The following is a 25719-nucleotide window of genomic DNA, read 5'->3' on the forward strand; positions in this document are numbered from 1 at the left end:
AGTATAGGAAAAGTTGTTATCATTTTGCAGCTATAGCTCAGATAGTTGAACAGTTTGGCAAGGAGAAAAAAAGGACATAAAGGGTCTTTAAAAAATATATAAGTAAATCTGAACAGTATTTTAGAGGTATTTGTGTTTAGACCATTATTAAAAACATCCTTCTCTCCAAAAAATTGACTTGTGTGTACATTTATCTTATGCCAAGAAGAGAGGCACTAAAACTGTGCTGCACCCTCTACCAAAGTTGAATCCACACAACCATAAAAACTTTCATTCAAAAGAGGAATCTTGCCTCTTTTAAATGATGGTTATTATGGGCATATGATAGAGGGAGTGACACCATTTTAGTGTACCCCCTGTTTCTGCTCTTTTGGATTTAGAAATCCATTTTTACATTATATGTGTCTTTATTTTTCTTTACTCTGCAGGCACACCCCTTGCCAGAGCCAGCATCAAGAGTGCCAAAATGGATGGTGCTTCATATTTCCGTCACAAAGAAAGACTACTTCGTATTTCCATCCGTCACATGATCAAATCCCAAGCATTCTACTGGATGGTACTGGGTGTGGTGGCTCTTAATACTGCCTGCGTGGCTATAGTTCACCATAACCAGGTCACCTGGCTCTCAAACCTTCTTTGTAAGTTCAGTGTCGATGTCATATGGTACATCGCCTACTGTCAGGGAGGTTGATTACATAGCTTGTAAAAATCTGAAGAAACCTGAGGATGCTCTAGCTAGATTTGGTTTCCCTAGAAATTACACACAACATATGGTATATGTCCTTGTTTAAATCCCACTTGGGTCTACATTTGATGCCAACTCTAATAAATAGCTAATATAAAAAGTATATTTAATCTAGGATGCATTTAATTTTATGTTAGCTAGCCTTATGTGTATCATTGTGCACACAATTATTTGAGACAAATGGTGTAAGACATTTTGTAAAATCCTATCACCTTTGTATATTAATGTCTTGCAGACTATGCAGAGTTTCTGTTCCTTGGCCTTTTCTTGGTGGAGATGGCTTTTAAAATGTATGGAATGGGCCCTCGTCTGTATTTTCATTCTTCCTTTAACTGCTTTGATTGTGGGGTAAGGATTGAAGAAGCCCTCATACAGGAAATACAAACATTAATCAAAATAAACACACGTTAGAATTTACTGCATACCTCAATTTAGATACTTAACTGAGGCAATACATACTTTCAAACAACTTCATAGTCACAGACTATAGAACAAAGGTCCAACATTCCAGTTCTTTACTAAACATCTATGTTTCTCAACTGAATTATTCAGGTTACAGTGGGGAGTATATTTGAAGTGATTTGGGCTATATTTAGACCTGGAACTTCCTTTGGAATCAGTGTCCTGAGAGCTCTCCGGCTCCTGAGAATATTTAAAATAACAAAGTAAGTAGAGATGTCCATTACTGGCAAACTTACAATGATGGTCTTGGATCTTCTGTCTGCCCAGCCCAAAATTATTTGAAGTAAGCTAGAGGTCTAATCTTATATTGTCAATATCATGTCTGTTTTACAGATATTGGGCTTCTCTAAGAAATCTAGTTGTCTCATTGATGAATTCCATGAAGTCCATCATCAGTCTACTCTTCCTGCTCTTCCTCTTCATTGTTGTTTTTGCCCTTCTTGGAATGCAACTGTATGGCGGCAGGTATATAATCTGTAACAATAAATGTATTTGCAATGCAGCTAATATTAAAGGGGCAGTTTACTCAAAAATGATCTCCCATTTAACTTGTTCCCAATGATTCACTTTACCTGCTTGAGTGTATTAAATTGTTTACAAGTATTTCCATTAACCTTATATTGGCATTTGAATTAGTTTATTTAGCCTGTGGTATCCCCACCCATCCTGAAAGTTTTTGGTCTTAAGGCCAAGCAGTGTTAACACAGCCAGTAGAAGAAATTACACTCCCAGTGGGTTATAGAAGAGATAAGGTAATACAATGTTAATTTTCCATTGTTCTCTCCAAGTATTGGTGATTGGTTTATGGACAGATATAAGATAAAAAAGCAGGTATATGTACTCAAGGTGATAAAGTAATGAGATCTGATTATACCTACAGATATAAGATAAAGAAGCATGTATATGTACACAATGTGATAAAGTAATGAGATCTGATTATACCTACAGATATAATGTATATGTACACAATGTGATACAGTAATGAGATCTGATTATACCTACAGATATAAGATAAAGAAGCAGGTATATGTACATAATGTGATATAGTAATGAGATCTGATTATACCTACAGATATAAGATAAAGAAGCAGGTATATGTACACAATGTGATAAAGTAATGAGATCTGATTATACCTACAGATATAAGATAAAGACACAGGTATATGCACACAATGTGATAAAGTAATGAGATCTGATTATACCTACAGATATAAGATACAGATACATGTATATGTACATAATGTGATATAGTAATGAGATCTGATTATACCTACAGATATAAGATAAAGACACATGTATATGTACACAATGTGATAAAGTAATGCAATCTGATTATACCTACAGATATAAGATAAAGACACAGGTATATGCACACAATGTGATAAAGTAATGATATCTGATTATACCTACAGATAGAAGATAAAGAAGCAGGTATATGTACACAATGTGATACAGTAATGAGATCTGATTATACCTACAGATATAAGATAAAGACACATGTATATGTACACAATGTGATACAGTAATGCAATCTGATTATACCTACAGATATAAGATAAAGAAGCAGGTATATGTACACAATGTGATACAGTAATGAGATCTGATTATACCTACAGATATAAGATAAAGAAGCAGGTATATGTACACAAAGTGATACAGTAATAAGATCTGATTATACCTACAGATATAAGATAAGGAAGCAGGTATATGTACACAATGTGATAAAGTAATGAGATCTGATTATACCTACAGATAAAAGATAAAGACGCAGGTATATGTACACAATGTGATAAAGTAATGAGATCTGATTATACCTACAAGCTCAACCCATTTTATTAGGTTGTGGCTTCAAAACATAAAATCAGCTAATTAATTTACACAAATAAGCCTTAAAAAGCAAACCTCATACATTTTATACTCTGCAGCTGGTAAAAAAAGTAATTGGAAACACATTAAGAGAAAAACAATTTTATAGTATAATGTCCCTTTAATAATGAGGCCTGTATTAATATGAGTCAAGCAGGCCCATTTATCAAGCTCCGTATGGAGCTTGAAGGGCCGTGTTTCTGGCGAGTCTTCAGACTCGCCAGAAACACAAGTTATGAAGCAGCGGTCTAAAGACCGCTGCTCCATAACCCTGTCCGCCTGCTCTGAGCAGGCGGACAGAAATCGCCGGAAATCAACCCGATCGAATACGATCGGGTTGATTGACACCTCCCTGCTGGCGGCCGATTGGCCGCGAGTCAGCAGGGGGCGGCGTTGCACCAGCAGCTCTTGTGAGCTGCTGGTGCAATGTTAAATGCGGAGAGCGTATTGCTCTCCGCATTTAGCGAGGTCTTGCGGACCTGATCCGCAGTGTCGGATCAGGTCCGCAAGCCCTTTGATAAATGGGCCCCTAAGTGTACTAAATCTCTGAGGGTTCAGTACTTTTATATTTAATACTTTCTTAAAATATTTATTATAACTACTAAATATGCTTACATTCTGAGAAATTACCTTTTTTCTATTTGTGGCTTAAAAGAAAATTCTACTGCAAAAAGTATGTGTTCTACATAGGTCCTGTTTGTGAGCTTCAAACATTGCAGTTTTCAAAACAAACATGGATGGTGATTGATGGGTCATGTGACTGCCACTGCTGATTGGCTGACCATGCATGTTCTTAACCTTTACCTGCAAAGAGGTTCAACACATCGTACGATTGAGTCACAAATACAAAACAAATTAGAGCATCCATTTTTCTTCATTGAAATATTCCTTTAAATTATATGAATATGTTAATTAAAGGGATAGTCAAGTCAAAATTAAAGTTTCATGAATCAGATAGAGCATGCAATTTTAGGCAACTTTCTAATTTACCCCTATTATCACATTTTCTTTGTTCTCTTGGTATCTTTATTTGAAAAAGCAAGAATGTAAGCTTAGGAACCAGCACATTTTTCGTTCATCATCTGGATAGTGCTTGCTGATTGGTGTCTAAATGTAGCCACCAATCAGCAAGCGCTACCCAGGTGCTGAACAAAAATAGGCCAGCTCATTCTTGCTTTTTCAAATAAAGATATCAAGAGAACAAAGAAAAAATGATAAATAGGAGTAAATTAGAAAGTTGCTGCTCTATCTGAATCATGAAAGTTTAATTTTTTCTAGACTATCCCTTTAAGCAACAAACACTTTGTAAGAAAAGTGTATTTATAAGGCAAATGATTCAAGAACTCTATTAATATTGTGTAGGTTTCAATAAAAAACGTCCAGAGAAAAATAACTTACAAGTCATTCTTTGTCTCTTAGCTGTAGGGTTTAGTGCATCATGTAAGAATTAGCTCACTCCTCTAACACAAACACAAATTTTAATGAGATTGCCCTTGAGCTTTTGTTTCACAGTTTTTGCTTTTTCGTCAGAATTTCAAAGCTGAATCTCTCAGGCTCTTACTAGCTGTGGGGCCCTATTAGTCTAGGGGCCTATTTGTGTTGGACTTCATCAGGGAAATGCTGGGAAAATATCATTGCTTGAGATATTTATATATTTATATATTTAAGAAGTGCATTCGGGCTTCAGACGAATACATAGTCATCCAAATTTATGATTATGAGATATGAAATTGTTAATGTAAAAACTTCCAGTTCAGAATGCAAAAATTGTATCTATAATATACCTGATTACTGTAAAGGAACAGAAAGTTGCAAAAAGAAAATACTTTAATGTGTGTTTAATCCCTGCAAAAGAGTGTTAAACACATAGGGGCCCATTTATCAAGCTACGTATGGAGCTTGAAGGGCCCTATTAGTCTAGGGGCCTATTTGTGTTGGACTTCATCAGGGAAATGCTGGGAAAATATCATTGCTTGAGATATTTATATATTTATATATTTAAGAAGTGCATTCGGGCTTCAGACGAATACATAGTCATCCAAATTTATGATTATGAGATATGAAATTGTTAATGTAAAAACTTCCAGTTCAGAATGCAAAAATTGTATCTATAATATACCTGATTACTGTAAAGGAACAGAAAGTTGCAAAAAGAAAATACTTTAATGTGTGTTTAATCCCTGCAAAAGAGTGTTAAACACATAGGGGCCCATTTATCAAGCTACGTATGGAGCTTGAAGGGCCGTGTTTCTGGCGAGCCTTCAGACTCGCCAGAAACACCAGATATGAAACAGTGGTCTAAAGACCTTTGCTCCATAACCTGTCCGTCTGCTCTGTGTAGGCGGACGGAGATCGCATGAAATCAACCCAATCGAATATGATCGGGTTGATTGACAGCCCCTGCTAGCGGCCGATTGACCGTGAATCTGCAGGGGCGGCGTTGCACCAGCAGTTCACAAGAGCTGCTGGTGCAATGCTGAATGCGGAGAGCGTATTGCTCTCCGCATTCAGCGATGTCTGTCAGACATGATCCGCTGATCGGATCATGTCGGACAGACATTTCATAAATAGGCCCCATAGTTGTAATCAGCTCCTGAGCAATACACTGCCAATCCTGAGCTAAACACAATTAGTACTTGGTGGCTACGCACATATGCTGCCCCTGATTGGTTTAGTAGCCATGTTCAGCTCCGGACTTGTGCATTGCTGCTCTAGAGCTGAATTTAACTGTGTTACATCCCTTTGCAAGGGTTAAACACATAATTATACATGTTTAAAAGTTTATTAGATCATTTTCTTATTGCAGATAAGAAGATTATATCCTTTTAGGTTCTAGTATTCCAATAAGCCAGTAAAGGACCTACTCAACATAGGGCCCTGGTGTAAAAATGTTTTTATGCCCACCCAATATAACTCAGTAGTAAGCAATAGTAATAATATACATACTGATAATGATTTTGAGGATAGATAGATAGATAGATACATGTGTTTGTATGAGGTTGTGTGTATATGGGTGTGTGTATATTTGTTTGAGCTTGTGTATATGTGTGTGTATATATATATATATATATATATATATATATATATATGTGTGTGTGTGTGTATGAGGTAGTGTAAATAGATAGACAGATAGATAGATAGATAGATAGATAGATTGATTGATAGATGCACCAATGGTAGTTACGCCACTGAAAAAAGCCCTAAAAGCTACTTAGACAAATAATCTGGATTGAGGGATGATATTAATAATAACAAGGGTATCATATTATACCTACCGCTACTTTCTATCTTTCTATTATATACTGAAAATAGGAAAGTTCTTTAAAATTGTACGCTCTGAATCAAGTATTACATTTTGTTTTTTTATTTCAGCCAAAATTATTTTGATCAGCCTTTTGAATTGTTTTATATAGATTATCTCAGTCGCAGAATCTTATCTGTTAAAATATATTGTAGCGTTGGCGACTGGCGTGTAATCAACTAAACACCCTGTAATATTGATTACGTTTTTATATAGCAAGAACAGTCTTAACCTTCCATTTGATCACAAAAGAATTGATAAAGTACTTTAATTAAAAACGACAGAGAAAATGGCTGGTTATACACACAAAGAGCGTTAAATATATGGTGTTTAACATAGAAACAATCAGCTTAATTGTGCTTAATTCAAGATACAAAGAGCTTGGTTGAAACCCTGGACTAAGCTAGGAGTTCTTATCTATCGGAGAAAACGTTAATTTGCTTACAAGTTTTGCGTAGATATATTATTTTGTCAGTTATGTGATTTGGATATTGTGTTTAGGCCTATTAACTCAGCACCTAGAAACAAAAGTGTTTTTCCATAGTTTGGTCAATCCAAGGTGAGTTTGTTAATTCTGATTCTTTGTAAAGATTTTATTAGCTTTTAAGCAAAGAACATCAGTAAGAAATGTGAATAGAAAAGCCGGAGAATTTGGTTTATTTGGTCAGTGTCAAATGGATATTGTTGATTTCCATTAATAGATTTGTTTTAATACTTTAAAAATAGTGCAACTTATGTTGTATTACATAATTACCGCTAATTTATCAAAAAGGATATGTTATACATCACACATATATATAATTTTTTGATAAATTAGCAGTAATTATATGATAAAACACAAGTTGCACACACAAGCAATCACACACAGATACAGTACATGCATACAGGAAATCACACACAGATACATACACACACACACACATAGGAAATCACACATAGATACATACACACAAAATCGCACACAGATACATACACACACAGGCAGTCACACACAGATGCAGTACATACACACAGGATATCACACGGATACATACACACACACACACACAGGCAATCACACACAGATACAGTACATGCATACAGGAAATCACACACAGATACATACACACACACACACACACAGGAAATCACACATAGATACATACACACAAAATCACACACAGATACATACACACAAACAGGCAATCACACACTGATACAGTACATACACACACAGGTAATCACATACAGATACATACACACACAGGCAATCACATACAGATACAGTACATACACACACAGGTAATCACACACAGATACATACACACACAGGCAATCACATACAGATACAGTACATACACACACAGGTAATCACACACAGATACATACACACACAGATATATACACACTCAAAGGCAATCACACACATATACACACACACACAGGTAATCACACACTCATACATACATACACACACATACAGAGATACAAATACACACACAGGCAATTACACACTCATACATACACACACATACAGAGATACAAATACACACACAAGCAATTACAAACTCATACATACAGAGATACAAATACACACACGGGCAAATACACACTCATACATACACACACATACAGAGATACAAACACAAACACAGGCAATCACACACAGATACATACACACAAAAGCAATCACACAAAGATACAGTACATACACACATAAAGGCAATCACACACAGTCACAGATACACACACACACAAACATAATCACACACTCATACATACACACACATACAGAGATACAAACATACACACAGACAACTACGCACTCATACATACACACACATACAAAGATACAAATACAAACACAGGCAATCACACTCAGATACATACAAACCCACACACACATACATAGGTAATCACACACTCATACACACACACACACACAGGCAATCACACACAGATACAATACATACACACACAGGCAATCACAAACAGATACATACATACACACACACACAAAGGTAATCACACACTCATACATACACACACATACAGAGATACAAACACACACAAACGGGCAATTACACACTCATACATACACACGCATACAAAGATACAAATACAAACACAGGCCATCACACTCAGATACATACAAACCCACACACACATACAGGCAATCATACATAGATACATACACACACATGCAATCACACACAGATACATACACAGGCAATCATAGACAGATACAGGGGCCAATTTATCACGGCCCGAATGGGGCCGTATACCCCTGTTTCTGCATGAGCCTTCGGGCTCGCTGGACACAAGAGTTAAAAAGCAATGGTCTTAAGACCGCTGCTCCTTAACTCGTACGCCTCCTCTGAGGCTGCGGACATCAATCCGCCCGATCGAATACGATCGGGTTGATTGACACCCCCTGCTACAAATCTGCAGGGGGCGGCATTGCACAAGCAGTTCACTATGTTAAATACCGACAGCTGTATGCTGTCGGCATTCAGCGATGTCGGGCGGACATGATCCGCTACAGCGGATATAAAAAAGCTAACACACATATATACTACCTCATACACAAATACACACAAGTTAAAAAAATATATACACACACCCATATACAGTCATACACACGTGTCTGTCTGTCTATCTATCTATCGTTATCTCTCTCTTTCTCTCTCTCTATATCTATCTATCTATCTATCTATCTATCTATCTATCTATCTATATATATATATATATATATACATACAGTGCTTTTATTGTAAAAACAAAACAAGGGGCCAGAAGTGCTCTCTCAGGAACGAACAGTAACTCAGTAGCTTGTTCGTAGCTATGGCAAGTGACCACCTGGTAGCAGCCTCTTTAAGACCAATGGGCCAATTTATCAAAGTGCAAGCGGACATGATACGATGTAGCGTATCATGTCCGCCTTACATCGATTAATGCTGACAGCATACGCTGTCGGCATTTATCATTGCACAAGCAGTTCTGGTGAAAAACAGGGGCATTAAGCTCCATTCGGAGTTTGATCATTCGGCCCCCAACTGTGCTTTTCACAGAGAAGAGATTTCCAGAATTATAGCAGTCTGATCCCGCCTAGCAAGGTCAGTCCAGCTCAGAAATACCAGGAAGACTTTACCCTAGGGAAGTATCCCTAAGGATGATGGGGGAAACCAGATGTGGACTCCTTGTGGACAATGTGCTTAAAGGAATGTGGCTGCACCTCACTGACAAAACGATCGTCTTGGGTTGCCATGTTCCTTGTTAAGAGAAGGATTACAATGTAACATTGCTATAAATATTGTTGCAAACACTGCTGCCAGGAAGACATGTGCATGCTCTTGATCTCACCTAGAATTGCTCTTTAACAAAGAATACTAAGAGAACTAATTTAAATTGAAAATAAAGCTAAAATGGAAAGTTGTTTAGAATTCTATGCTTTAGTTCTGATCTTTCCAGAACGCTTGTGAAGTTTGCTTTAAATGATGTTGCATACAATTGTTCCTGTTCTCTGTCTTATCTAATTACTAATTTTTGGTGTCATTACCTGTAGATTTAACTTTAACGATGGCACCCCTTCAGCAAACTTTGACACGTTCCCTGCAGCCGTCATGACTGTGTTCCAGGTAAGGAATTCTCATTATGTACACTGCGGCTTCTGTAATGCATCGCTGTGTCTTTCAGAAAAATATTTTAAGGAAAGTCTATTAAAGGGACATTTCACACAAAATGGAATTCTCCATAAAGTGTTCAATTATGCATGGTAAAAAAAAAATCTTTGCAGTGCATTTCTTTATTCATTTTGACAGCTTTTCATGTAATTTAGCTTTGATATTGTGTTTTTTTCATTCTCCCAAGAGAGGCTGGAGAGCGTCCTGCCGTATTAAGAAATCTGACCCTGCAATGTGCTAGTCAATGATTGTTTGACTAATGTAGTACCTCATTTATATGTTTCCCTAAATGATCAATGTGATACGATGAGGCTTTTATAGGGCTAAAAATGACCATTTTAAATATTTCTTTTAAAACGTGTTGGCCAGAATACAAATTGTTTGCAACTGATAACGTTCAGTGTGTCATTTTGCACACAAATAATAACCAAGGATTGGGTATTAGTTGCTGGTTAAAATGTACCCTATACATTCTTTAGGAAGAGATAGTAGCGAGCATTAGTGTTAGTGCACAATCCAAAATACCTTTTTCAGTTTTTTACACTTTTGAATACCAAGTATTAACTATTATGCCTTTCTATTGTGCATTAAAACATGGAAGCTATATAGCAAAGAATGAAACCAAAAACGTAGAAAATATTTTATATTCGTGCTGTCCGGCAATGAATAGTGTGGCACACACTGTACTATTATGTACACAATAAATATTATAAATGCTTCAACAATGTTTATGCGCTAAAACAGTTGCATATTTGCCACCGGTCCCCCCTTTGAAGAAGCGCTTGCAAAATGCGTGTATGTGGTACTATTTTGGAGCTGTGTCTCCAGTTTTAACTGCTTGCACTAAGAGATGATAACTTTCTATTAAAGGGACACTGAACCCTATTTTTTTCTTTCATGATTCAGATAGAGCATGCAATTTTAAGCAACCTTCTAATTTACTCCTATTATCAATTTTTCTTCGTTTTTTTGCTATCTTTATTTGAAAAAAAAAGGCATCTAAGCTAGGGAGCTAGCCAGTTTTTGGTTCAGACCATGGATAGCACTTGTTTATTGGTACTGTCCAATCAGCGAGGACAACCCAGGTTGTTCACCAAAAATGGGCTGGCATCTAAACTTATATTCTTGCTTTTCAAATAAAGATACCAAGAGAATGAAACAAAATTGATAATAGGAATAAATTATAAAGTTGTTTTAAATTGCATGCTCTATCTGAATCACGAAAGAAAAAAATTGGTTTCAGTGTCCCTTTAATGATATGTATTATTTACTATAGATTTGATGTATAGCATTACTCATCAGACAGTGATAAATGTAAATCAGCTCCCGGATTGTAGGAGGTTAGGGCAGAAGTTATTATTTGTTATTATACAATTATTTGTTATGTATGCAATTATACACTGAATAATAGCTTAAACTTTCAAGGAACATATTGTTTTAGTGAATATGCAAACCAATTGATCATGCTGGTGCAATGTGTTTTTAATTTAATTTGAAAGTGCTTATATATGAATATCTTAATAGTGTGAGTTACTAAGCACAGCAGTGCTTTTTTATTATGTGTAAAAAAAGTTACATGTTAAAATAGGTGATTTAAAGGGACACTGTACCCAAAAAAATGTATTTCATGATTCAGATTGAGCATGAAATTTTAAGCAACTTTCTAATTTACTCCTAAAATCAAATTTTCTTCATTCTCTTAGTATCTTTATTTGAAATGCAAAAATGTAAGTTTAGATGCCGGCCCATTTTTGGTGAACAACCTGGGTTGTCCTTGCTGATTGGTGGATAAATTCATCCACCAATAAAAAAAAGTGCTGTCCGGAGTTCTGAACCCAAAAAAAGCTTAGATGCCTTCTTTTTCAAATAAAGATAGCAAGAGAATGAAGAAAAATTGATAATCGGAGTAAATTAGAAAGTTGCTTAAAATTGCACACTCTATGTGAATTACAAAAGAACATTTTTGGGTTCAGTGTCCCTTTAAGCTACACAATAATACAGTATTGTGTCTAGACTTAGTAACAAGTCTCTTATGGCTAGATTACGAGTTTTGCGGTACGACTTTTAACGCTGTTCAAATCAGCCAATAGGATTTAAGTAGCTCTCATCCTACTGGCTGTTTTGAACAGCCAATAGAATTTCAGAAGCTCGTAACTTTCTTTTCCCCATAGACATTAATGGGGTTGCGTTACGGCGATCGCCATTCCGCACTTCAGGTGTTAGTTTTTTTTCTAAAACTATCTCCCCATTGATGTCTATGGGGGAAAGAGTACACGAGCACGTCAAAGCAGCCCTTAGATTTTGTGCGGTATGGAGCATAACGCACTATAACGCACAGCACAAGGAGGCTTTTCATTAACTCGTAATGGCAGCGCTATGGCGAGTGCAATAACGCAACATTTTTGGCGTTAGTTTCGCACCCTGTTTAGCGCAAAACTCGTAATCTAGGTGTTATTTTCTTACAATAGCAAAGCGCAGGAAATAAATATTTGTAGCAATTTCCTATCCCCTCATCAATACACGTTTTAATCTGTCTGTGTACAGATCTTTTGTAGTAGTGGTTCGTTGCTAATACATATAATTCATACCTACAAGATTCATTTCATATCCCTTTAATATAACCCAAAATATTTATGTTGTGATTCAGACAGAACATATCATTTTTATAAAGTTTCCAGATTGATTCTGTTATCAAATTTGCTTCGTTCCCATGATATTTTCAGGCCCATTTATCAAGCTCCGTATGGAGCTTGAAGGGCCGTGTTTCTGGCGAGTCTTCAGACTCGCCAGAAACACAAGTTATGAAGCAGCGGTCTAAAGACCGCTGCTTCATAACCCTGTCCGCCTGCTCTGAGCAGGCGGACAGGAACCGCCGGAAATCAACCCGATCGAATACGATCGGGTTGATTGACAGCTCCCTGCTGGCGGCCGATTGGCCGCGAGTCAGCAGGGGGCGGCGTTGCACCAGCTGCTCTTGTGAGCTGCTGGTGCAATGTTAAATGTGGAGAGCGTATTGCTCTCCGCATTTAGCGAGGTCTTGCGGACCTGATCCGCAGTGTCGGATCAGGTCCGCAAGCCCTTTGATAAATGGGCCCCTAGGTGTTGAACAGATCCCTAAGTAGGCATCTAGAGTACTACATGGCAGGAAATTATGCTGTTATTTAGTGCTCTGCAAATGGGTAACATTCTTGCAAAACTGCTGCAATAAAGTGCTCCAGAAAAGGGACGGCTCCTAAGCTCACCTGCTTTTTAACAAAAGATACCAAAAGAACGAATACAATTTGATAATTTAATTAAATTAGAACTTTGTTTTAAATTGCATGTTCTATCAGAATCATAAAATATTAGAGCACAATTTTTTATATCCCAGCAATAAAGAATTTTAATATTTTCCATAAATTTGTCTTTTGCTCAGATTCTTACAGGAGAAGACTGGAATGAAGTGATGTACAACGGGATTCGATCTCAGGGTGGGGTCCGGTCTGGAATGTGGTCTTCCATTTATTTTATCATCCTCACTCTTTTTGGAAACTGTATCCTTTATTAGAATAGAATTTATAAGGTACAATGTGTTGGCTAGCAGTAAAAATCTCTTAAAACCAATTGTGTTTAAATCATTTCGATTGCATTTTTGAGCTATTTTCACTTGTAAATAATTAATTAAAATCTACTTCTAGAAAATGTGAAAAAAAGGTTGTGCCTTTTTCATTAGCATATTGTATTTATTAAGAAATAAATAGCTGTAAATAAAGGGGTAATACTTATTTTTATACAGTTTGTTACCTTAAAGGGACAGTCTACTTGACAATCCCATTTTTACCCATTCCCAATTTGCAAAACCAACACAGTTATATTAATATACTTTTTACCTCTGTGATTTCCTTGTATCTAAGCCTCTGCAGACTGCCTCCTTATTTCAGTTCTTTTGACAGACTTGCATTTTAGCCAATCAGTGCTGACTCATAAATAACTCCACAGGAGTGAGCACAATGTTATCTATATGGCACACATTGACTAGCACTGTCTAAGTGTGAAAAACTGTCAAAATGCACTGAGATAAGAGGCGGGCTTTAACGACTTAGATATCAGTTTGAGCCTACCTAAGTTTAGCCTTCAACAAAGAATACCAAGGGGCCAATTTACCAATGTCTGGCAGACATCGCTGAATGCCGACAGCATATGCTGTCGGCATTTAACATTGCACAAGCAGTTCTGGTGAACTGCTTGTGCAATACCGCCCCCTAGATTCGCCGCTAGCAGCGGGTGTCAATCAACCTGATCGTACATGATCGGGCAGATTGCTGTCCCCCGCCTCAGAGAAGGCGTATGAGTTAAGGAGCAGCAGTCTTAAGAGCGCTGCTTCTTAACTCCTGCTTCCGGCGAGCTTGAAGGCTCGCGTGTAAACAGATGAATTGGGGCCGATTGACTGTTTGATAAATCGGCCCCCAAGAGAATAAAGCAAATTTGAGGATAAAAGTAAATTGGAAAATTGTTTAAAACTGCATGCCCCATTTATGCCATTATGTTTAAAATGTTGGTACAGAATCTGTTAAAGAGTTTACTGTATTCAAGTCAGTGATGTAATAAGTCAAAATGAATATACTTGCTTGACCATTGTTCTTCAAAGCCGCACAATGGGGTAGATTTACCAAGCAACGGATGCTGCTATTTACCCTCGTATTTTCCGACTTGACGGAAATGTAAGTTAAGAAGCAGTGGTCATAAGACCGCTGCTCCTTAACTCGTCCGCCACCTCTGAGCTGGCGGACAGCAATCAGCCTGATCAAACACGATCGGGTTGATTGACACCCCCTGCTAGCGGTCGATTGGCCGCGAATGTGCAGGGGGCGGCATTGCACAAGCATTTCACTATAAATGCTTGTGCAATGATAAATGCAGACAGCGTATGCTGTCGGCATTTATCAATGTGCAGCGGACATGATCTGATACAGTGGATCATGTCCGCCCACACACTGATAAATCTACCCCAATAGCTCTACATTAAAGGGATAGTAAACCCCAACATTTTCTTTTATGATTCAGATAGAACATACAATTTTAAACAACTTTCCAATTTACTTCTACTATCAAATTTGCTTCATTCTCTTGTTATCCATTGCTGAAGGGACAGCATTGCACTACTGACAGGAAGCTGACAATATCTATTTAGCCAATCACAAGAGACAAATGTGTGCAGGCACCAATCAGCAGCAGCTCCCACTAGTGTATGATATGCACATATTCATTTTTTAACAAGGGATGCTAAGAGAACAAAGCACATTTGAAAATAGAAGTGAATATAAAAGTGTCTTAAAATGACCTGCTCTATCTGAATCCTGCAAGTTTAATTTTGACTTTTCTATCCCTTTAACTTGAAACATAAAACTGTGGATTGAAAACAATATTATTCTAAAAATAAATACACTTTAATGTATAAAATCATTAGTTATCTGTAAGAAAACGTCTTCCTTGCTCTGTTTGAAAGCCCTGAAGGTACAGCTACCGCTAATGTACAGTTCATGTGAATAGTAAAAGCTTTCACTTAAAGGGACAGAAAATGAAACATCCATGATTCAAATAGAGGGCCAGGTTACAAGTGGGGTGTTATTTTAATGCTCCCGTCCGAGCGTAAACTGTGCTAGAGGTAAGATTTTTGTGCGCATCGAGTAGCGCTCGTATTACAAGTTGATAGCAAAATGTTTTCGCTCATGCGCTAACCCAAAATTACAATATCGCATACGCAATAAGCTATTCCTCCATAGAAGTCAATGAAGCAAAAAAAGTGTGGGGGGAACATCCTACTCGTACGCAAACCCGATCGCATATTCGCAATAATGAAAATATTAATATTTCACATTCCATTGTTCGTCACATAGCAAAATATGTTTTATTTATTCATAAATACATATTTCTACATATATATGATAGTATTTTGGTAACATATATATCGATACCTATATAAATACATGATTTTATATAGGTATAGATATATACTGCTGGTGCAATACCACCCCCTGCAGATTTGCGGCCAATTGGCCGCTAGCAGGGGGTGTCAATCAGTCCGATCGTATTCAATTGAGCTGATTGCTGTCCGCCACCTCAGAGGTGGCGGACGAGTTGAGGAATAGCGGTCTTAGGACCGCTGCTTTTTAACTTCCGCTTCAGCCAGAACTGAAGCGGAGTGGGTCGGAGGCAGCATCCGCTGCTTCTTAAATAGACCCCATAGAGAGAAATATTTATTTATAAATAAATAGAACATATTCCGTTACGAAAACATTTTAGCAATATGAAATATTTGCATTTTCATGTACACTTTTCAAGGCGAATACGTCAAGGGCTTTGCGCAACATATTTAGGTTTTTGTGTGGGTTTTTTTTTCTATTTTTCTCTTCTTCATTGACTTCTATGGGGAATACCTGAATGTGCGCGTGATTTGGCTGTTTATATTACGCGGCTTAAATAAGTTATTTTGCAACTTGTAATAGCTGTGCAACCCCAAATGCAAAAAAGCCATAGCGCGCACTGTGTTTTCGTGACTGATTTGCCGCGCGACCTCATTTGGTTGATGTACCAACTATTTATCATATGTCTATTTGTGACTTTACTGTCTCTTCAATAAGTGGCTTCATATTATTTTCATCTTTGCTTCTCCTTGATTTAAATGGATTTTAACCGTAACTCTGTCAGACACACTTCTGAATGTCTTTCTTGCCATTGCGGTGGACAATCTGGCAAACGCACAGGAGCTAACAAAGGTACATTTTCCATACTTACTAATGGTCTCTACTTCTAGGAAAGGTATCTTCAAGTGTCTTACAGCAGTGTTTCTCAGCCGCGGTCCTCAATTTCCCCCAACAGTCCAGGTTTTCATTATAGCTGAACTAGAGGACAGGTTATATAATAAGCTGATGGGTGAGAGCAGTCTAGTTACCATGGTTACTGATCAGCTGATTAATTCACCTGTGCACTTGTTTAGCTACAATGAAAACCTGGACTGTTGGGGGTACTTGAGGGCCGCATTTGTGAAACACTGTCCTACAGTACTGAAGGTGGGACTGATTCTGGTGGCCACTGAATGGTGAGCATTGTCACAGCTAAAAACAGATTGAACACAAATGGTGGCAGATTTATTAAGGACCAAATGCCCCTGAATGCCCCTGTTTCCGTGTGAGCCTTCAGGCTCGCCGGAAACAGGAGTTAAGAAGCAGCGTTCTTAAGACCGCTGCTCCTTAACTCGTACGCCTCCTCTGAGGCTGTACGCCCATCAATCCGCCCAATCTCATACGATCGGGTTGATTGACACCCTCTGCTAGTCTGCAGGGGGCGGCATTGCACAAGCAGTTCACCAGAACTGCTTGGCAATGTTAAATGCCGACAGTGTATGCTGTCGGCATTCAGCGATGTTGGGCGGACATGATCCGCTACAGCGCATCATGTACGTCCGACTGTTAATAAATCTGCCCCATGGTCTCTTTACTCACAGACGTATTGACATTTTTGTTGACTTGCTGAAAACCAAGATGCACTGTATATTTAAGAGTATTCATTTAACTCTTGCTTAAGCTTAATGTCCTGTTTTAGAGCCCCAATCAGTGTCCTTTGTTAGAGTTCAGACATTTCCAGGGACCTTCTCTAGATCAAGTAGTCAAGGTTTTCTATCTTGGAGCAACAAATAGACAGGAGCCCTCCCTCTATCAAAGAAAAATGCTATAAATGAGCCATGTCCCATTTCAAGATGATCCACATACATACTGTACATTAGCAAAATACTTGAAAGCTGGAAGCAGAATGTCTATGGTAATTAGCAGCTCTCCCTGCAGTTAGCAGAGGACCTCTATTACAATATTTTATGATAAAGCATAAATAGAACATTTATAGAGACAGAATTAATCACTTGAAGTGATGACTATAAGGGGTGTCACATCAGGTCAGTCTTGTGGTTTCCAAGACAACTGACGAGTATGGTATTGAGTAATGCGACCATACTTTGTGCTTAGATATTTATATTCCACATTAAAGGGGCAGGAAAATATAACATTTTATCATACATATAAAAGAGTACTATTTAAACATGTTAAAATATTTTTAGCCTAAATTTTACATGCTTCTTTATTTTATTCTTAAGCTAAGAGGAAGTGCCTGCCTTTCTATAACTGGTCCTTAAGGACTGATAGGTCACTGGCTGATAAGAAGAAAACAACATTGCCTGTATGAATACAGAAACATTCATTTTACAAAAAAAAAAAATGTAATATCTATTTGAAAATGCAACAAAGAAAAGAAATTGAAGTCTGTGGCCTCTATTTATCAAAGGTCTTGCGGACCTGATCCGACAGTGTGGATCAGGTCCGCAAGACCTCGCTAAATGCGGAGAGCAATACGCTCTCAGTATGCTCACCGCATTTAACATTGCACCAGTAGCTCCCCCTGCTGACTCGCGGCCAATCGGCCGCCAGCAGGGAGGTGCCAATCAACCCGATTGTACTGCTCTGAGCAGGCGGACAGGGTTATGGAGCAGCGGTCTTTAGACCGCTGCCTCATAATTTGTGTTTCTTGCGAGTCCCGTACGGAGCCTGATAAATATGGGCCTTTAAGTGATTGAATGAAAATTGAGAAAAGAACTAGAAATTCCACTTGATATTTCACTTAAAGGGACATGAAACTTTTTCTTTCATAATTCAAATAGAGCATACAATTGTAAACAACTTTCTAATTTACTTCTATTATCACAATTTCTTTGTTATCATGGTATCTTTTGTTGAAAAGCAGGGATGGGCACATTTCTGGAGCACTATATGGCTGCAGTTTTGTAAGAATGTTATCCATAAACAACAGCGCTAGATAGCAGCTCTTTTTCCTTCTATGTAGTGCTCCAGATGCCTATCTAAGTATCTCTTCAACAAAGAATATCATCGGAATTAAGCAAATTTGATAATAGAAGTAAATTGGACATTTTTTTTTAAATTGTATGTTCTGTCTGAATCACAAAAGAACATTTTGGAGTTTCAAATCCCTTTAATATCAAGGCTATGTTGTGTTAATGTTGTTGATATTTACTATTGTTATTGACAGCGATATAACCATAGCGTTATCTTGTCATTATTGTTGGAAAAAACCCCATTGTAATAGCGCTGCGGAATCTGTTGGCGCTCTACAAATAACCGATAATAATAATAATTGTGTCTTGTGGTTTTCTAAACAGGATGAGCAAGAGGAGGAGGAGGCATTTAATCAGAAACATGCCCTACAGAAGGCCAAGGAAGTGAGCCCTATGTCTGCCCCGAATGCATCATCTATGGAGTGAGTCTGCTTTAGTCCTTACTAAACTTGGCTGTATCATTGGCTATGGAAGTCTGCAATATTATCTTTTAGACGTGTGCACAGGCAAAAAATGTCATTCTGAATTTTCGACTAATTCGGGTCATCAGAATTTCAAAACAAATTTCCGTAGCACCTATGGGGAAGCCCACAAAACATTCCTTTTTCGCAATTAAATTACACTGTTATCAAATGCCAACAATTAAAAGATTCAGCACTAACTGGGACATGAAAACATATAGGAACTAGAACAATTTTTCCAAAGAAAATTCAAACAATGAGGCATATTTAACAAATGTCTGTCGGACCTGATAGTGCGGATTAGGTCCAACAGACATCGTTGAATGCGGAGAGCAATACACTCTCCGTATTCAGCATTCCAATGAATTGAAATGAAAAGCTTTTGACAAATACAGTAATACCAGTTATTGACTAGTACTACTTTTTCTAACCATCCTATTGTTTTCCCTCTTTCTAATGTTCCACTTCACACCATTAAAACCTTTTTTGTACAATCTTTCTTTTTCAACTCTCATTCGTTTTCAAATCCCCCTCAAAAAGACAGGAAACCTACCTACAAGTCCCAGCTATGCCCCCACTGCAATAGAAATGTACAGTCAGAGTGATACACTCACTGCAAGAAAAGGAAAAAAAACATATTCTGCACACAAAGGGTTAAACTTAAAGTAAAAGTTTTGTTTTTTCCCCCCAACAATAAACATGAAAAATGTCATTACTTGGCCCTTTCGGTCCCAATTTCTTTTGTCTACTCATTATGCGGACATATGGGCCAATATTCAGACAAAACATGTCTAAAATCTGGTGTATATAACGTAGTTCACCCTAATGCACTCACTATATACAATAACCAGTAGACGTGTGTATTCATATTTGCACCAATGAGAAAAATAACTAAAATGTGCTGTATTCTCTGCATTCATTTGAAAGTACAAAACGAGTGACCCCCTTAAAGGGACATGAAACCCAAAATTTTTCTTTCATGATCCAGATAGAGAAAACAATTTTAAACAACTTTCTAATTTATTCCTATTATCTACGATCGGGTTGATTGACACCTCCCTGCTGGCGGCCGTGAATCTGCAGGGAGCTGCTGGTGCAATGCTGAATACAAAGGGCATATTGCTGTCCGCATTCAGCGAGATCTGGCAGACCTGATCTGCACTGTCGGATCAGGTCCGCCAGACCTTTGATAAATATCCCCCATGGTTTCTAACTGAACACATGGGTGAGCCAATCGCAATCAATATATATATATATATAGAGCCACCAATCAACAGCTAGAACCTAGGTTATCTGCTGTTCCTGGGCTTGTCTAGATAAACCTTTCAGAAAAGGATAACAAGAGAAGGAAGCAAATTAAATAATAGAAGTAAATTGGAAAGTTGTTTAAAATTGTATTTTCTATCTGAATCATGAAAGAAAATTTTTGGGTTTCATGTCCCTTTAAGGAATGATCAAACAAGCTGATGCATGTGACACAAAAAATGTTGTTCTTTCATCCATGCTGATAAAACTCTAGTCTAAAGGTTGAAAAGTCTGCTTTGCAAGTGGCAAAGGCTTTAAATTTACAGTTTTAAAGTGTTCAGTAACAACCAGGCAATATCCCTGTCAGCTGATTCATTCCTGTGTCAGCCAATAAGTATTTAAGCTTTACTTTATAGGCGGGATTAAACTGATATACTTCAGGAAAGTTCTTCTCTGTGAAGAGCACAATTGGGCTTAAAGAGGCTATGCCCAGGTGGCAACCCGTCATAGTATAAGCTACTGAGCTGTTGTTCGTCCCTGGTTGAGCGCTTTTCTTTCTGTGTATATAATTATTGAGACACTGGAAAAAGTTTTCCTAAGGGTAATGAAGTAACCAGACATGTTTATTCTGCCCAGTGTGCTTAGAGGGATATGGCTGTACCTCACTGACAACGCCTACAGAATGCGGAAATGATTGTCTGATTTTTCCGTGTTTCTCATCCAGAGTAGGGTTGCCTGGTATTTTGGATTTGGACTGTCCTTTGTGGGCGGGATCAGATTGATATATTTCACAATTGGGCTAAATGAGGCTCCTCCCAGGAGGTGATCCACCAATGAACAAGCTACTGAGGTGTTGTTCATTCATGGTTGAGCGCTTCTCTTTCTGTGTAAGCTTTACTTAACAAAATATATATATTTTAAAAAATATATATATTTTTTTGTGCTGCTGCTGGCTTGTTGCAATAGTAATAGCTGCTTCTTTATGATCATGTTTAAACTGCTGTCCAGCTGATCTCTGCTGCCTTAAAGATGTTACCCATGCACATGTGCTATATACCTAATGCACTATCTATACAATAACCAGCATATTGCACAGTGAGATTAAAGAGACAATGTACACCAATTTTTATATAACTGCATGTAATAGACACTACTATAAAGAAGGAAATGCACAGATACTGATCTAAAAATCCAGTATAAAACCTTTAAAAAACGTATTTAGAAACTTCCAGTTTAGCACTGTTGAGGTTAGGGCGGGACACCCAGTGAAATAGACTAAAAAAGAAGTTAGAGCAGACACTCCCCCTTCCCTGCCTATGAAAAGACAGATTACACAAACAATAGCAGCACAAATCTGTAGACCTGGGTCTACATCTAATACTCTGGGGCTTGGTTAGGAGTTTGAAAATCAGCACAATGTTATTAAACAAATAAGCAAAACTATACAATGTTGCAAAAACACTCCCAGATGGGCTATATAAATGGATCATCTACATTCTACAACACATTTATGCAAAGAAAAATCTAGTGTATAATGTCCCTTTAATATTCTTTGTATTATTATTAATATTATGTATTGGAAATGCACCGTTGTATTCTACAACGCTATATAAAAATGTAAAGTGGGTACAATAGACAAAGACAAGCAATGAACTTGCAAACTGAGACAAAATGATTATAGGTTTCTGCTCCCTAGGGAACTTAATAGGCTAATGATATCAGGATACCACTGTCTCTGTTGTACTTTATTGTCAAAATTGTGTAGTACAGAAGACATTAATGTAATTAGATTTTTTTTCCTACAAACGCACACACTTTATTTATTACTTATTAGCCTGTAATATATCTGCGTCCTTCTGGTGTAGACTTACTAAGGGGGAAGCAGATCCTTTTGCTCATATATGGTTGCAGGGTCATACGTAAAGTCCTACTTGGGAGAATCGAACTTTGCAGCTTTTGCACAGGAAACTGCCAATGAGCCAATCAAGAGGTTGAAACCACCAATCACCAGGACTTTACAAATGTGTTCACCTCCTGTTAGTTATTGAGCTTTAGTAATGAAAAACATGACATGCTTTAACAAATTAGACCATGTCATTGTGGAATAGAATATCCCTTTAATCAGAAGCACAATCTTAAACTCAGGATTCCAGATGATTGTCCTGTCTGAACCAGTTCAGCCTCTATCTGTTCTGTGAATAATATTTGTAATGTATTACTTGAAGTTTTATGAATCCCCTTGGGGAAAAATGCTATATAGTTTGTATTATTTTGTGTATTTGTTTGCATGCATCATTTCATTAAGGCTGAGAAGACTTTATATAGAGCTAGGTTGCATTACCTGATGTAAACAAGAGCAGTTATTAAAGGGACATGAAACCCAATTTTTTTTTTTCTTTTATGGTTAGATAGCATGCACTTTTAAATAACTTTCCAATGTGTTTCTATTATCTAATTTGTTTTGTTCTTTTTGTATCCTTTGTTGAAAAGTATACCTAGGTTGGCTCAGAAGCTGATGATTGGTGGCTACACATATATGCCTATTGTTATTGACTTTCAGCTAACTCCCAGTAGTGCATTACTGCTCTTTCAGCAAAGGATACCGAAGAATGAAGCAAATTAGATAATAGATGTCAATTGGAAAAATGTTTAAAATTGTATATTCTATCTGAATCGTGTCCCTTTAATCATTGCAGCCACCTTTCTTCTTCTATTTGTTTTAAGTAACAAGTCCCTTTTAACCAACTAATTGCAGTTAAGCCAGAGATCTTTGACAGCTCCATAGATGAGCATCTATCTCCAACAAAACGCTACATGTTACCATGACAACCCCACCTCGCTTCGTAAATTTTACTATGGGCTAGATTTATCAGTTTGTTGATGGACAGGGTTTACATGTTGTGAATCTGTCTGCATTTCATTGCAAATTGTGAGGCACATTTTTTCCCTATATTTACCATAGCACAAGCAAACACCTATAATGCCGCCCCCCTACCCTCGCGCAACCAATTGAATAGGAGTACAGCTTTCCAATCTCCCCGGTCAATTTAATCCAGGGGTGATTTTCATTTGCTAACTTAGAGTTTACAGGGTTTATGAAGCAGAGGTTTAAACAGCTGCTTCATAAATCTCAGTTGCAGGTTCAAATGAGCGAGCCTGCAACCGATCAGCAAATGATAAATCTAGCCCTATGTGCCAGTGAAAATAAACCAAATATAATGTCAAAAAGAACGTCTTTTTTGTCATTTTGTAAAAACCTATGTTACTTATGAGTAGAAGTACCCACAGACTGCAATATACTATGTATAATGACCAATGTCGTCTAAAAATGAAAATAAAGAAAATTTTCTCATCAATAACAATCCATTTTCAGCAGGTTTTCGAGACCATTTTACACTTACCGAATTCAACACCTTAAGACACTTGATAAAGTCTCAAACTGGACTTTTTTTGACATTTGTGCAAGTATCCCAAGAAAAAATTGTATAATTCTACTACGTTGCACATGTGCAACACACTCTGAAATTGCCACACGTGTATTTGTATACATGGTCTAGATTATTTAAAGCTCTATTCATAACTATTGTGGGCAGGGCAAACATTTTCATGTGTATATGTATTGAGTAGGAGATCTTCAAACAGGATTAAGCCATCATAACCAGGTTTTCAAACGAGATTGAACATTCAAAAGGAACCATACCATCATGACCGGGAATTCAACAGGGACAGCATCTTCCTGACCGCAAAAGCAAAAAACTTCACAAAAGTGTGGTGTTGATCCAACCCAACCAAACCAACCAAAAATAATTCCTGAAAATTTTCTTTTGTAAATGCATTCGCAGTTGTAATCTTTTAGCAGCCGAATTCATTTTGGATTGTGATTAGCCAAAAAAAAAAAAAAGCTTTAGATATGAGTCAAAATTGAATTTTTTGGTGCAGGTATTGGAAACATATAATGATTGAATTTCAAATAAACAGTAGATTTTATTCTGACATACTTTATTTCCCGGTCAGCTATATCATGTGACAGCCATCACCCAATCACAAACTCATATATATATGCACTGTAAATTCTTGCACACACCTAATAGGGGCTGGTGCCTCTGAAAAATTACTTATAAAAAGACTGATAATAGAAGTAAATTGTATATATATATTTTTTATTCCGTGCTCTGTCTGAATCATGAAAGTTCATGTCTCTTTAAATTCCAGTTTATATATCAGGAATTACATTTTTGGACTGTTTATCAGGGAATAGCTACTGATTGAATGTTTGTGGCTTTATCTCTCCAGAAAAGATAGAAGAAAACGCCATACCATGTCCATCTGGGAGCAGCGAACAAGCCAGTTACGGAGACATATACAGATGTCCAGTCAAGAGGCAATTCAGAGCGAAGAACTGACTGCTCTAAATCCTCATTCTAGTATTTACCGCAAGAACAAACTGGCTGAAGAACAAACGGCTGAGAAGACAGAAGGACCAGAAGAGGATAAGCCATCTGTAAAAGCAGGGGAAACTCTCATGGAAGGAGAAGAAAGCCCCTCTCACAAAAATCTCAGGGAACAGTGGCGTCAGAAATCCAAGCATGGTAATACAGAAAATACAGAACCAAATGGAACCACACCTGAAGATGGCATACGTAGAAGGCAAAGTCAGAGACGTAGCCGTCACAAAAAAGCCAGAGCTGATGGTCGAGAGCAGTCTAGTGCCTCAAACAGCACGTCAGTCAGTCAAGAAGGTGGACTTGACAAAGCAACTAGCGAGGATGGAAAAACCACAGCAGAAGAGAAGAGTAATGGAGATATCAAAGAGGTTCGAGTAACAGAAGAGTCCCCACAAAAGAGTTGCCCATCCTCAAGATACTGTGAGGAAAGGTATGAAGTCACAGTGTTTGTACTGGTCTTTTATTTATATTTAAGTTATCAAACATTCAACTCAAAACGTAATTTTTCATAAAATGTTAATTTGTAGTTTTTCTACTGCCCCAGAAAGGCTGAAATGCGTTCCGTGGAATTCAGAACCCTAAGAATTTGACATTCTGCACAGTGATTGCTTGATGTGCTCATTTTTATGTTCCGCTAATTGGCCACAGCAATGG

General features: G+C 37.5%; 1 protein-coding gene across 1 annotated transcript in view; it reads left to right on the forward strand.

The window, feature by feature from the left end:
• CACNA1E (calcium voltage-gated channel subunit alpha1 E) overlaps positions 1–25719 on the forward strand; it is a 519663-nt gene that overhangs the window by 384793 nt on the left and 109151 nt on the right. The window contains exons 11-19 of the mRNA XM_053693950.1: positions 429–638; positions 981–1093; positions 1298–1410; positions 1541–1672; positions 9919–9991; positions 13452–13569; positions 16724–16791; positions 19239–19336; positions 24914–25495. Coding sequence (XP_053549925.1) covers positions 429–638; positions 981–1093; positions 1298–1410; positions 1541–1672; positions 9919–9991; positions 13452–13569; positions 16724–16791; positions 19239–19336; positions 24914–25495 — 1507 coding nt within the window. The remainder of the gene's footprint in view (positions 1–428; positions 639–980; positions 1094–1297; positions 1411–1540; positions 1673–9918; positions 9992–13451; positions 13570–16723; positions 16792–19238; positions 19337–24913; positions 25496–25719) is intronic.

The sequence above is a fragment of the Bombina bombina genome, chromosome 10, assembly GCF_027579735.1.
Source record: "Bombina bombina isolate aBomBom1 chromosome 10, aBomBom1.pri, whole genome shotgun sequence".
In the NCBI taxonomy this organism is placed as follows: Eukaryota; Metazoa; Chordata; class Amphibia; order Anura; family Bombinatoridae; genus Bombina; species Bombina bombina.